This window comes from Aythya ferina (genome assembly GCF_964211825.1).
Source record: "Aythya ferina genome assembly, chromosome: 1".
NCBI classification, from domain to species: domain Eukaryota; kingdom Metazoa; phylum Chordata; class Aves; order Anseriformes; family Anatidae; genus Aythya; species Aythya ferina.
In genome coordinates this window covers 3,551,496-3,565,717 of record NC_140296.1, presented here as the reverse complement: position 1 = coordinate 3,565,717, position 14,222 = coordinate 3,551,496, and the positions used below count along the sequence as shown (strand labels likewise).

General features: G+C 46.0%; 1 protein-coding gene and 1 long non-coding RNA gene across 8 annotated transcripts in view; one reads left to right on the top strand and one right to left on the bottom strand.

Moving 5' to 3' along the window:
• The window catches only part of RSF1 (remodeling and spacing factor 1), a 55,765-nt gene extending 43,581 nt beyond the window's left edge, over nucleotides 1-12,184 (top strand). For 5 of the 7 annotated variants that reach the window (XM_084535170.1, XM_084535173.1, XM_084535171.1 and 2 more), the window contains 3 exons: nucleotides 887-1,110; nucleotides 3,255-3,446; nucleotides 4,870-6,533. In XM_084535170.1, coding sequence (XP_084391296.1) covers nucleotides 887-1,110; nucleotides 3,255-3,446; nucleotides 4,870-5,447 — 994 coding nt within the window. In that variant the 3' untranslated portion in view covers nucleotides 5,448-6,533. Of the gene's footprint in view, nucleotides 1-886; nucleotides 1,111-3,254; nucleotides 3,447-4,869 lie in introns of all 7 variants that reach the window. The other 2 variants (XM_084535168.1, XM_084535169.1) reach the window with 1 other exon arrangement.
• On the bottom strand, nucleotides 11,459-14,143 carry LOC311444223. Its single transcript, XR_014697756.1, has 2 exons — nucleotides 13,902-14,143; nucleotides 11,459-13,529 (listed from the first exon to the last, which is right to left on the bottom strand). It is a non-coding gene; the product is annotated as an uncharacterized lncRNA (long non-coding RNA).
• Nucleotides 14,144-14,222: the final 79 nt, after the last annotated feature.

Sequence of the window (14,222 nt, the reverse complement as noted above, 5' to 3'; positions counted from 1 at the left end):
TGATTGCCATTTAGAAATCAGAGGAGTGAAATTCTCCACCCTGACACGTGAGTTCCGAAATCAGTTCTTGATTTTTGTTTTCTAAAAGGTAGAGTTTGAACACAGTCAAGAGGTTTATATTATAGAAAACAATTATGTGAAGATTTCAACACTGAATTAATATTGCTTTAGCTGAGTGAAGTTCTTTTTCCCTGGAGTTTCTCATCTTTCAGACTGGGAAATTCCTAAAGTTAAATGATTATTAATAATTTCAGATTTCCTTTATGCCTCAGTGGAGAACCATAACGGAGGTTTAGCCTCTTTACCATCAACTGTTAAAGTTTTACACCAGTCATATGGTCAATTTACTACATTTATGGATAACCAAGATGGATGCAAATATCTCTTGAGCTTTTTCTTTTTATGTGATGAGAAGTTTTCAATGGCATCCCGAATAGTTAAGCAAAATGTGCTGAAAATTTCCAGTCAGTCAGTGTAGCTTTTGGAAATCTCATGGAATTAATAGCACGTCGGTCTGTTAAAGTGTGCTCATGCATTTTCAAATCAGATCCCCGCTGAACGCCTTCGGAATGTTGTACTGGAATTTACATTCAGCTGGCGGCCAAATGCAGTCTTGGTTTGCTGTAGCGTTCATAGTCACCTGCTGTTCTGATCTGCGTAATCTCACGCCCTGTAAAGCTGTCTCCCCAGTAGAAAACTGAAATTTAACTCCAGAGACAGCAGTTTGCTCTCTCTGGATCTTTAGTACATGTTATTTCTGTAAGATTTGTGCACGTTTATTAAAGACAGCACTTGCTTTGTATTTATTACGTGCTCATAAAATAGAGGTCACGTTTTGATGCTTTGTTTCAGATCTCTCTGTTGTCTGTGGTCTCTCTCTGAACAGATCTCAGGACGAGTTTGTTATATCGGAGGAAAATCTGGATGAAAGCGAAGACGACCCGCCATCGAACGAGGACAGCGATTCCGAGTTCTGCGCCCGCATATCCCGGCGACACCTCTCCAGGCCCATGAGGCAAAGCCGGCGGTTACGAAGGAAAACAGTCAAGAAAAAATATTCTGAAGATGATGAAGAGGAAGATTCTGAAGAGAATTCAAGCAGAGAATCTGGTGAGTATCAGTAGTCCTCCAAAAGCATTAAATACTTCGTACTGGAGAGAGGAGGAGTGGAAGTCTCAAGTTTCCTGTCACGACTTTGACATTAATGGTTTTGGTTGCATTGGTCAAGTCACACGTCATCTTTGCTTCCTGTCTGTAAAGCAGCTTGCTGCTTGTTCTGCTGCGAGTATTCTGAAGGAAACGATTCCAGAATACTGGCTTCTTGGCACTTAAATAAATATGTATTTAAATGGATGCTTCTGTCACGGTATGTCCTTTGTGTACAGCTTCAGCTATCCCGTACCTTCCTGTTTGGATCATGATTGCAGGGAAAACAGAGGATGGAGACAAAAATATATTTCTTTACATCTGTTTGAAGACCTTCTGGATAAATTGAAAAAGCTTCTTCTGAAGGAAACATTTTCCCTCCCTTTGTATGGACAAATAATTCCTTCAGCTGCAGGGAGCCATTGTATGGCATGCTGTGATCCCCGGCAGGCATGAAAGCAGACCCTAACACCTCGAATCTGTCTCTTCTGCATTTATCCTCTCTCATCTGTAGTAACTAAAGACTTTGTCACGCCTAATAATTCACTCATTCTGCTTGTCCTTCAGGCAGTTCAGGTTCTGTTTGCACAATTTAAAGCGTGTGAATAATACCTGTACAACATGCACACCTTTGGGTGATTTGCGTCGTTCTCTGAAGACCGCCCTCTGTGTTTCTGCTTCGTTGGAGATCCAGTACTAGAAAGTGCCAGATATATAATCACCTTCACTAATTTTATTGTGAATTTAAGCTAGTGAGTACTTTGGGGTGTTAAGTTGTTGTTGGAGTCAGCGGCTTTGAGGTACTGGTATCCAAAAGGAGGGTTAATGCATGGGCAGATTAAGACAGCTGCATCCACTTGCTGTCTCCCTGTCCCAAATGTAAGCTGTTATTAATGAAGATATTTGCAGAAGCTGGAGGATCTAAAGAGACTGATCATCTACTTCGTAATGCCTGTGAGCATATCTATTTGTTTGCTTGTGGACACATACCTGTGAGAAAATCAGCACTCCGTACTGTACCATCCAAAGCACCCTGTTTAAAAAAAGAGAAGAAAGAGGAGACTGAATACAAATACAGTTTTCTTCCTTTTGTGTCAAAAAGCTGTAGGTAGAGCCTGCTTCTAATATGATTCCTTCTACATCTAACTGTGTTTTTCTTTACCCTTGTTACTGTCCCTCAGGATTCTGCCTTAACCCTATTTTGATCTAAAGAAGTAATGTGCTCCGTGAATGGCTTTGTTTTCAGTCTCCAGTGATGGAGATTTTTTTCTGAAGGTGGTTGTTTGTGCCGACTTGCCCTGATCCTTTCCCTAACATTTTAGGAGGTAAAGGGAATTGCTACGTTGACCTGTGAGTGATGTTAGTAACTTAAGAACGTTTTGTGAACCATGTAGAAATGTGCCGGGACCTCAGGATAATTACTCTGGCACAGCTCAGTGAAAAAGCAGCAAAAGTTGTTGTAAAACTATTGTCAAGTACTGAAAATTTAAATAAATTTAATTCTTAGAGACAGTAGGTGCAGTAGTCTGGGGCACGAAGAACTGGGAATAGCTGTGAGATTCTTCTCTGCAGCTTCTGTTGTAAGCAAACTTTTAAGCCTGATTTTTGTTAACGATTTAATGTTTCAAAGTCAAATTTTAACCTGGATTCTCACCGTGTCATTGGTTTTTTTCTTCTCTTCGTCTGCTTATTTTGAAAATGATTTGAGTAGAGAGCACTGAATTTAAATGTACAAACCAGGAAGGATTTTCCAGTGGAAGCAGTAATGTGTGTGCCGTCCCTCGGATTCACTCGGGTTGTTTCAGCCGGCAGGAACTGTAGAGGAGGCAGCTTTGGCACCAGTAGAGGGAACAAAAGCACAGTGAGCAGAGCTGTTCTGGAGGAGTTTGATGGAGAAAGGTTTGCGAGGAGATTTTCAAAGCAAGCAATTCTGCTCTGACAGTGAAAGGGGAACTGATGCGTGAGGCTGGAACAGGTCAGGGTGATGAGGCGTGCTGGCTGAGACTCTCCCGTGCTGGAAGAGTGCGTGATTTTATTAATGTTGCTCTAAAGCTTCTCCAAATAGTCGAGTTTTGCTTTAATGGACCTGGCTGTTTCCTTCTGCACAGAGAGCGGCGATTACACGGATTACAGCGACGACGATTACCTGGAAACCAGGAGGAGAAGATCAAGGCGGAATCAGAAGAGACAAGTTAACTACAAGGAAGATTCGGAAAGCGACGGCTCCCAGAAAAGCGTCCGATATGGAAAGGAGTTGAGAAGAGTTCATAAACGCAGGCTCTCCACTTCGGACAGCGAAGGTAAAAATGAGCAGTCCGTGATTGCAGGAGCTGCTGTACGTCAGTGTTAGTCCGAGGAGAAAACTCGGTGTCATTCCGAGGTGCCCAGAGAATTTTCTTGCTAGAGTTCCTTGATGTTTCTCAGAAACTGTTTCCTTCTGAAACATTCCTCTGTGACACGCTGTTACAGTTACTTCTCAAAGCCTTTGCCGCCCCACTCCTGCCTTCCAGGTGTGGTTTTCCATGCCTGGCAAGGACTGCTGGGATGCTGACACTATCATTAGTGTAACTATTTGGCCACTTCTCCACCAAGAGGTCACAAAACATCCTCCTCTGAGTCTTTAAAGATTCCCTTTTGTGAGACAAAGGCTGTTACCGCTTGTATTTGTGCCACCCTACATTTCTCCCTGGCAGCTCAGCCTTTTTCAGTTCCTACTCGACGTCCTGGTCGAAGGTGCTGTGCTAGGGGCAGGTGTCTCACCGGGTGCTGTCACAGAGGAAGCCTGATCCCACTAATATCTGTCACACCGTGAGCACCTGGCGTGCATTGAGCTGCCCTATTCTCTCTCACAAAAACAACCACTGGCTTTGGGGCCTTTATGTTCTGGACGCCCTGCTCATGAGACAGCTTCCCAGAGACGCCGAGCCCTGCGGGGTGCAGCGGATGCCAGGGCTGCTCAGAAAATCTCTGCAGGCCTCTGACTTGTAGGTAAGTTTGGGAAGTGCTGGCCCGAGTTTACAGCCTGCTACAGGATCCTCTTCCCTGAAGGGAAACAAGGACGTAAAGCCTTGAAAACTCGATCCTCGATACGCAGTCTGCCCTCAGAAACTGGATGTGCAGGCTGCCTGCTAAAAATCTGTTGGGTCTTTGTTGGCTGAGGGTCTTGCTGCCTGCATCGTGACTTCAAACAGGGCCTGACTGACGGGGTTTGTCCTGCACGAAAGCCCAGTTTGCCACAAAAAGGCCTCTTGTTAAAGGGCAGCAACCTTCTGGGGGCATTTAAGCGGTGTTCCTATACTTGGAAAGAAGTTGTGGACGGGGGTAGTATAGCTCTATGCAAGGATATATATATTTTTTATATATTTTGAAGATAGTGCAGTCGTTATTTGGGCCCTCAGTTTCTGGAAGGGTGTAAAATAGGTGTTGTGGGATAGGGATGAAATTGTGTGTCATGCAGTTACCACCCGGGGGTGTTTACACCGGCCTCCAGAGCCTCTGGTACTTCTCAGACCCGAAACAGAACAGCAACAGCTCGTTTATTGCTTTAAAATTTAAAAGCAAGCACGTATTTTGCTGTGGTTGGGGACTGAGGAAGGAGCCTGGATGTGCGTGGTGAGAGAGGGGAGGCTTTTCGTTGAGGGTGAAAGATGAGAGGACAGGAACGCGTTGCCTGTTGTGCGTGCCCCCCTTTGCTAACGGCTTTAAGTCTGCTGCTCGTTGCAGAGAGCTACACGTCCAAGAACTCGGAAGACGACGATTCCACGAAGGAGTCCAAGCGCTTGATTCGAAAACGGCGGCGGAGCACGGACGACTACTCCGAGGAGGAAGGAGAGGACGAGGAAGACGAGGAGAGGCCGGTCCGCAAACGGCTGAACCGGATCGAAACGGACGACGAAGACACCGGCGAGAACGCCGCCAACGCCGCCGCGGAGAACCCCGCGCCTGCCAGCAAGCTGCCGGCACCCCAGGCTCCCCAAGACAACGCCAAGAAGCACTGCTACCGGATAGAAAGCGACGAAGAAGACGACTTCGAGAACGTAGGGAAAGTGGAGAGCCCTTTGGACTACAGCCTGGTGGACTTGCCTTCCACCAACGGACAGAGCCCAGGTAAAACCATTGAGAACTTGATCGGCAAACCCGGTGAGAAGACCCAGGCCCCCAAGGACAGCACGGCCAGCGCCAGCCTGGCGCCCAACGGGACGGGGAGCGGGCAGGAAGCGGTAGGGCCGGAGGAAGACGAAGACGAACTCTTGAGAGTGACTGACCTTGTTGATTACGTCTGTAACAGTGAACAGTTATAAGACTTCCATTTTTGTGCTAATTTATTCCACGGTAGCTCATACCAGCGGGCCAGTTATTAAAAGCTGTTTTATTTTTCCTAGAGAATTCTCCACTACAGTATCACTTTTTAGAAGCAAGAATTTCACCAGTCCTGCAGTCTTTCTGTGAAGTGACCAGTTTTGAACTTTGAAGAAGAATTGCTGTAAATTCCCTCTTCCCCCCCCCCCCCCTTCTCCTTCCAAGTCCATGGTCCTGGGTAATTTCACTCACAAAAACCTTATAACAACAAGAGATTTGTATATTTTTGACTTTATATTTCCTGAGTGCATACAAATTTGTGGAAATGGGTGGCCTAAGAAAGCATTCCAAATCGGTCAGGGCCCAAACCGGAACTGGGGTGGGTTTGGCTCACGGGGTGGGGGGATGCAGAAGCACTTGTGCTTTAGCTTTTTCATATGAGATATATATTATATTTAAATGTTCACAACTTAGATTACAACTTAACAGACAGTCTCAAAATTAATGTCTGTACTGTCGCATTTTGTGAGTTGTAGGTTAACATACCATAGCTCATTTTAGTAATCACCTTCATGGAAGCAGTTTGATTTTAATACTGGAGGCAAACAGAATTACTAGAGGCCAAGAAGGTACCATAAACAAGAACTCTGCTATCCATTATGACTTGCAGACTTTCCTAATAAACATCCTTTAAAGTGTTTGTACAGTAAAGTGTACTGTAATGAAGTTTTTGACAGCCGAAACACGCTAGCGATGAATTCACGAGGCGATCTCATGCAGAGCCCGCCAGACGATCTTCGATGCCCGGTGTCTAGAGGGAGGACGCGTTGATACGAAGTTAGTCTGTAAGTTGGAAGGCATCCTGACGTGCTGCAACCGTTGACAGACAAAAGAACCCTGCCGTAGCTGCCTGGCCACTCGCGTTTCACCTTCTGTCGGAGTATTGTGAACGAAATGTGTTTGTACAAACTGCGTTGCCCACAGAATTACAGCGCATCAAAGGATTGAGGGATTTTCCAATAAACCGTGACTGGTCCATTCATGTCCTTAATATCTACTTCAAATTGAAGTAAACAAATGGAACAGTTTTCCTTTTGGAGGTTTTCTGTTTTGGGGTTTGTGTGTGTTTTTTTTGTTTTGATTTTACTTATCTGCCTGGATGTATTAGCAGGTTTTGAATGTAGTGTCGGCCTTTGGCCATTAGGATTTTCTTAAAATACATTTTAATAATTGCCATGTGACCAACTGATTTCAAGAAGGCAGTGTTTCTGAGAGAAAACGCTTGACTCCAAGACATCTCGTCACCTTTTGAGTGGGCGTGAAGCGATATGTGCTTTTATTCACAAAAAACAACAAAAAAAGGATATTACAAAAGAAAAAACCATCATGGGGCACATAAGAAAGAGCAGAGCTGAAATTTGTTTTGGGTAGCATTGAGTTTTCTCTTCGTTGTGAATTAAGATGCAGGCTGTAGCATTTGTACGTGTTGTAGCTCCCAGACAGCTCAGACAGATCTGCCAAGCGTTGAAATCCAAAAAGGTCACATCTATTAATCCTTTCGCTCTGAGATTTGGATTTTTGACTGGTGTTTATGTCCGTTGCCGGCAATGGATGCACCAAAACTGCTGCTGCCACTGAGGAGTGAGTTCTCCTTTCCTGCCCCACCTGATTCCCTTCCATTGTATTGTATTTACTAGTCAGTCATTGAGCACTTCTGTTTTCTTGTGATGAAACCGGCATTAGGCCTTTACTAAATACCTCTCTAGGAAACCTCGGGCCCGAACACCTCCCTTCTGGCGTCAGGACTCTTCTTTCTGTTGCCCACCTCCCTCTCCACGAGTTCGGCCGGAGAAATCGCTCTCTAAACGAATTCAATGCCATTAAGACGAAATATTTTTCCACCTTCCCAATTCTTAACAGTTTTCATGAGCAGACATCAAGACAGGGTAGTGAAAAGCCACAGAAGTTCAGAACCTTCTTAAAAGCGTTTGTAGGTTTGTAGCATTTGGGCTCCCAGGGCTTTGTCTTTGCCTAGGCGATGCCCAAATGCAGCGCTTCTGCGTTTCTAATGCACTCGTGTTTTAAAACAAGCAAGAACAGATGGCTTCCACTCTTTAATGTTAATAATTGCTAAGCGGGTCTAATATTTGCATTGCACACTGGCTGATTCCCGTCCAGCCACACGGTGCGAGCGGCGATTTCTCATCTCTTTTGGCAGTGCCATAATCTGTCCCGCTGCCAGGCGGAGCCTGTTAGTGTCCGATGGGTGCTGTAGCGAACGTTCTTGCTTCTAGAGGCAGCCCAAACGTTAACTAATCAGTGAGTAACTAATTGTGCGTGTGGGAAAACACCCAGGAGCTCAACCACCGAATTTACTGACCAGGAGAAAATGGAGCGCTGCGTTGGGGAGCGGTGTAAAAGCAGGAGAGGCCAGAAAGCAGAAGCTGAAGCTTAAATCAGGAGCGCCGAGTTTTATAAGTGTGAGAGGACAACGTGTCGCGAGGTTTGACTGTCTGTAGGTCGCCAGGAAAGCCAACTCTTCGGTCTTCTCAGAAGCCACCTTTGATACCTGAGAGAGCTTCGTCCCCCAGGATCCGGAGCTCTCCCTTAGGCGAGTTTGTGCGAGTGAAATCTGCCAAAATGTCCTGGAAAGGCTAACGCTTTAAAACTTAACCTTTTCTCTCCTTTCTGAGGCTTCCTGCTTGGTGAGAAACGTGCGATCTGTTTGGGAAGTTGTTTCCAGGCCTGAGGCCAGCTGGCTGCCACGCGGGGTTCGTGCCGTTGCGTTATGTTGTGTGGGGTCGTCCCCCGGGTGTTTCGGTGTCTGCACCTTGTGCTCTTCTGTCCTCATCCTGCGATCAGAGGTTAAATGTCTGAAGTTTGAGCCTCAGGTAGCCCTGGAGAGGGGAAGGAGCTGGAAATGCGTGGGGAGCGGGCGTTGTCGTGAGCTACAAAGCGGCGCGATGGCGAGTTGTCATCCCACAGACAGCTCATGGGGTTGAGACAGAAAACGTGCGGCGTGGCTGCCCCGCAGTAAGGAAATCGGGGTGGTAACCGAGCCAGAAGGCTGCCAGAATTAAGAGCTTAAAACTTCACCGCTGTTGCTGTCTTTAATTATCAAATCTCCTAAACCCGAGCATATCCTTGATTTAAAAATGGAAACCAACATCGCCAAGCTACCAAAAACCCTTTGGTGTTGAAGTTCTGTAGGAAGATCAGTGCTGAACAAACCAGCTCTGAGCTCTTCCATAGCTTGCCTTCATAGATACTAATTCTGTTATAAAATAACTGCATCTTTCTGACGTTTTTAATGAAAGGATCGCTCTGTTCTACCAGCACTTGAGAGAAACAGATGCTTTTTTTTCTAAATTGGTCACCTTCAAGATTTCTTTGGATTAAAATGTCTCAGTCACTCTTCATAGAGCTAAAGGCTTGGGGCGACTTGTTGTCTGCTCGCTCCTGATGTCTAATCGCTGTCTGACCGCTTTGAGAGATCTTACTCTAAGAACCTCAAGGCAAAAATGTGTGTTCCCAAAAGAGAAACTGAATGGTAGCGGTGCACTTGTTCCGATTTATCTGAATATTCATCATTTGAACTCCGTTGGTCTCTGGATGCTGCAATCATTCAATGATTTAATAGTTCTCTGTCGAGGTGTCCCTTATTTACCTCTTTTCAGGCGCTTACAACTTGGTGTTCGATGCTCTTCAGTAGGAAGGCCTGGTCTCAGCTTCCAAGTCATTGCTTCAATTTGCGTATTTCACGAACTTCTTTTATGAAAAGTAAACGAGGAATTTTTATTTTTTTTTTGTGGCACCTGCTTTCTTAATTCACTTTGTACCCAGCAATTTAAAGAAATGATGGCAGTAATCCCAGCCCCCAGACCCGATCTGAGCAAGAGATTTGTGTCACCTAGGTCAAACCGTGCTAGGTAGGCGCTGAGGGTTGGTTTGGGCGATGTGCAGTGCCTGCTCACAGGCTCGTGCTGTGGATGTGATGTGCCGTGCACACCCCTGGTACCTGTTTGCATTTGAAGCATGCTTCCAATTCACTGGGTATATCAAATCCTTTAACGTATAGAGAGAAAATAGCAAAGACCTGAGCACAGTAACTTTCTGGGAAACGAAACGTGTTGAATATGGTGGGGGAAACTCCAGCAATTCGTGTGAGAAGAGCACAATTCTGCAATTCCTAGAGCATTTTAAGCCTCTGTAGGAGCGTTTAGGACTGTGGTCAGAGATAAGGATGTGCAGGATCAAGCCCGCATCTCCTGGTTGTCTTATTTTTCTTCCCCCCCTTCTGTAACAGGTGGGGCAGGGACTAGATCGCTTCGAATGCTGTAAGACAGGAAATAAATACATCAGAAACAACACTTATTTTTTTTTTCAGCATATACCGATGTAAGAAAAAATCTAAATGACTCATTTTTGATGCTTTATAGAGTTGGGTACCCAATCGGAGCCCTCATGGAAAGCTCTGGCTTCAGAAATGTTTGAGTTGAAAATTATCTCTGAAGCTGGACCCCCAGCAATTGGGGTGTTGAAGATTTCTTGTCATTGCTGAAAACCTGCATCACTTACCGAGCTCTTATTTTAGATTAGGTGTAACTAAATGAGATAGTTCCAAACGGCAAAAAAAAAACGCGTGCTTGGGAATTGATTGTCCCAACGCTTCAGAGTAATTTAACTTATTTTGTATATTGCAAAAGATGTATATTGCTTAGTATGACACTTAAAAAAGAAAAAAAAAAAATTGTGTACAGCTTCTGGAGGAGAGAACAGAACACTCTAAAGTAGATGAGAAGTTTTTATAATCGAGTTATGCGGTGTAAAGGCTCCAGATGTAACTGCAATTAAAAGGAAGTCCTACCACTTGGGTTTTCGACTATCATTTTGTAAATGCTGGCACCCCGCCCCTGAGCTTCTGAGCAGGAGAGGGGACAATATAGCAGTTAGAGAGGACACAGGCTCAAGGAAGGCAGCTGTGTCTGCAGACAGATCTCCAATTGCTACAGATAACCCCAAAGGTTCCTAAGGAAAACCGAAGGGCGGAGCTGCTCTGGCCCTTGGGTTGGTTTACTCGTGCACTTTGCAGCACTTTGTGTACAGTCAGTCTCACCGCTTCCCCAGGTGCAGACCGAGTCGCTTGCTCCTGCTGCCGGGGCGCTCTTCCAGCGGCAGCAGGAGGTGGGGAATGGGTGGAGGCGAGCGGAGCGGCAAAATGGGGATGCAAACCCCCACAATTTGCAAGAAAGGCCCCAAAATCTGCTTCTGACTTGCCCTTTAAAGACTAGAAGGTCTCCGCTGAGAGACTCATCCCGGCGCCCTCCTCTTCTCACCCTGACCTTCAAATCAAGAGAAAAATCATCCACTCACGGCCTCTTCCCTCGAGGGAACCGTTGCGCCAGCGCAGCGTGGATGCGGAGGGAATTAGGATGGGTCCATGGAAATTAGGATGGGTCCGCAGAAATTAATTAGGATGGGTCCACAGAGACCCGTGGTAGCTGCCCCTGGTCGGAGGCCGCGCAGTTTGCTTTGTTGTTCGCTCCTCGTCTCGTGTCCCGCGCAGCTGAGGCGTAGGTCAGCCCGGCAGAACCTGGCTGAAATGATTCCAAGGGGATAAAGTCCTGCTAAAACACCATAGGGCCTAGTCACCAGTGCACCATTTGGTAGTTAGAGCAATTAAAAGTCCTTAATAGATATTAATCTACTGCTTGAGTTAGTGGTGGAGATGGAGATCCCATCATAACTCCACGCCTCGTTTAGTTTGCTGTTTCATACTCTTTATATGGACTCTCAAACCTTGTACAGAACCCGACGCTCTCCTCATGAAAATGGTACTCCCCCTTTTAATTGTGTTGAAATGCTTCGCTTTTACCGCCAACCGGGTCGCTGGTTCCTCCCTGTGTCGCACAGCCCACCCCAAAACACCCGCAGTGGCCCCGAGGTGGTGTTTGGAAGGCAGAACATCGCTGCTGTCGGCGTGCACGACGGGTCTGAAGCAGCGCAGAGGTTTTAGAGAGCTGCTGGACAAAGGCTGGGTGTGTTTACTGACAGCACAGACCGGGTTACTTGCTTGTAGGATCATCCTCCAACCTCCTGCGAGAATTAGAGCCGAACTGCCAGACAGGTCTCTTAAAAAATAAGATTATTACGGAATTTAAGAGATACGTGCATGAAATACAGCTTTGTCTTACTCCCGCGGGCTGTTTGCATGGTGGCAAAGAAAACCTTGGGTTCCTTAAAAGCGGTCCCGTCACCGTTGGCCTCATTTTTGGTTTCTTTCCCTGCAGAGCTGACACGGTGACGTCCCACCGAGCTCCTCGCAGAGTTTCACAAGTTTCACAAGTCCCAAACCTCGCTGTCCGATCCCTCGGGTCGCGGCAGAGGGAAAGGACCGAGGGGACGCACGCTGCGTGTGTGGGAGCTGAAAAAAAAAACAAAAAACAAAAAACAACCACAAAAAACTGGAAGCGTTCTTCTCGTTGCACATAAATCGGGTGGTGCTTGCACTGTCTTCCCTCCCCCCCCCCCTTCCCACCGCTGATACCGCACGCCAAGCACGCGATGAAAACTTTTCCCAAATGGAAGAAGTCACGGTGGCCTCAGTGCTCGAAGGGTTAGCTGCAGTTTAACAACAGCTGCTGTTTTTCGATTCGCAGTACACAACTGTTTAAATACTGTATTCCTTGTAAATGAAGTAAAAAAAAAAAAAAAAAAAAAAAAAAGAATGAAAATGTTACGGCTGGTGCCAATATTTTTGTTAATGAATTGTTCAGCGTTGTCTCACTACAGTCCTCTGGTCAGAACTCTTTGTGTATAAGCTGGGCCTGAAGCCATTTTATAGCTCGCAGGCCTAATTGTGTAACTTTTCTTTCATAATGTTTTTTGTTATAATATCTACTGTCATTTCTTTCATATAAATATGACATGTAAATTGTCATAATAAAAAGAGAAATTGAAATAACCCGACCTGCCAAGCATGCTGTGTGGTGAAGCCGCTGCCTCTCCTTGCCAGGGGAATGGAGAACCCGTGTTTTATCCCGATTCGGTCAAAATTGAGTTTTCTTTTCTCTGCCCTGACAATGGGGAAGAGCTGATGGAGCTCGGTGTTTGCCTCGTGCTACAACACTCGGGTTTCCTCACACTGCAGTGGGGAATTCTTAATGAGCTGAGCTCGTTTAATTAGGCCAAGACGTGTAAAACCACTACACGCCTGCTTGCAGAGAAGCACTAAAAACGTATTTAATATTCAATATATTTTTTTTATTATTTAAGTATTTAACTATTCAATTTTTTTTTTCCCGGTGTCTGGCTATAGTTGAGCTACTGCATGTCCCTGTGGCGGTGAGAAATTGCTGCGAACCGAATCTTCTCGCTGGAAATGAAATGCCAAAATCTTATGTTTGTATTTTTAACAGCCTCTGAGCCGTGATTCTGATCATCTTGGGGTAAATGCTGAAGTCTGAACCGGACACCCTGCAGCGGGCAGTGCCGGGGAGAGAAATGGGTTTCCTTGGGTAATGAGTCCCACAGGGTGTCCTAAGGCATCCTTCACCACCCTGGGATGGAACCTGCCTCTCTCCGCTGGCCCTAAACACAGCCCTGTTTGTCCCGTTTGCTCCTGGAGGAGTGGTCTGCAACACGAGAGAAACTCACGTTGGCATGCTGGAGGAGAAATGAACTCAGCTCACCCCAACGCCTGCTGCAGTCTCATCTGTGTTTCTGGACAAGTTGTAGGATTTGGTTTCCAGATGAGCACTTCGGTAATTCCTTGGCATGACGAACTTGCAGATGGTTTCCTCATCTACTGCTGCTGGCGTTTTATTCGCTCTGTCCTAGCGATGTTTAAATTTCACCTCGCTGTGGAAGTCTCTCTGATTTCTGTCAAGGTGATTATCTGTGTGAATGACAACTATCTGCATAATTAAGAGTCCAAAATGGGTGGGAGTGGCTGAGGAGCTTTCCAAAGCACTCAAAAGGCTCAGCGTAGAAGAGCTGAGTATGCTCTCGTTCCTGCTGGCTTCTTCACACGATTTCTTTTTCCAGAATACGCTGCTTCGCCTCTTCACTGTCCAAGATTAGGACTAGAAAAGTCCAGAGAAGAAAAAACGTTCAGTGTTTTGCAGGAAAAGTTTTTCAGTGTTCAAGAGGATTTGGATAACTTTTGGGTAGCCCTGAAGTGGTCGGGCAGTTGGACTTGATCTTTGAAGGTCCCTTCCAACTGAACTATCCTATCCTATCCTATCCTATCCTATCCTATCCTATCCTATCCTATCCTATCCTATCCTATCCTATCCTATCCTATCCTATCCTATCCTATCCTATCCTATCCTATCCCATCCTATCCTAAAGCTGAAGACCCAATTCTGTTAATAATCTCTTTGTGTTTGTGAGATGCTGGGTTTGCACACATGAGTAATTAACTCCTTAAAGTGATGACAGGGAAGGCTACAAACCATGGTGGCAGGCTGACAGTTGCAGGGGGTCTTTCGGGACACGTTGCCCTGCTGCAGCTGATGGATTTGCCAACCTGAAGAGCTTTGCCTGCTGAGGGAGAAGAGAGCTTCGCAGCAGTTCTGCCTCAGCGACAGTTTTCAAGAGATGGAGATAACTCCACTGCTGCAGATTGAAGGCTGTGATCACAGAATCATTAAGGTCAGAAAAGCCCTCTAAGATCACCTGGTCCAACCATCCCCCTACTACCAGTATCACCCACCAAACCCTGTCCCCAAGCACCACGTCCAACCTCTCCTTGAACACCCCCAGGGACGGGGACT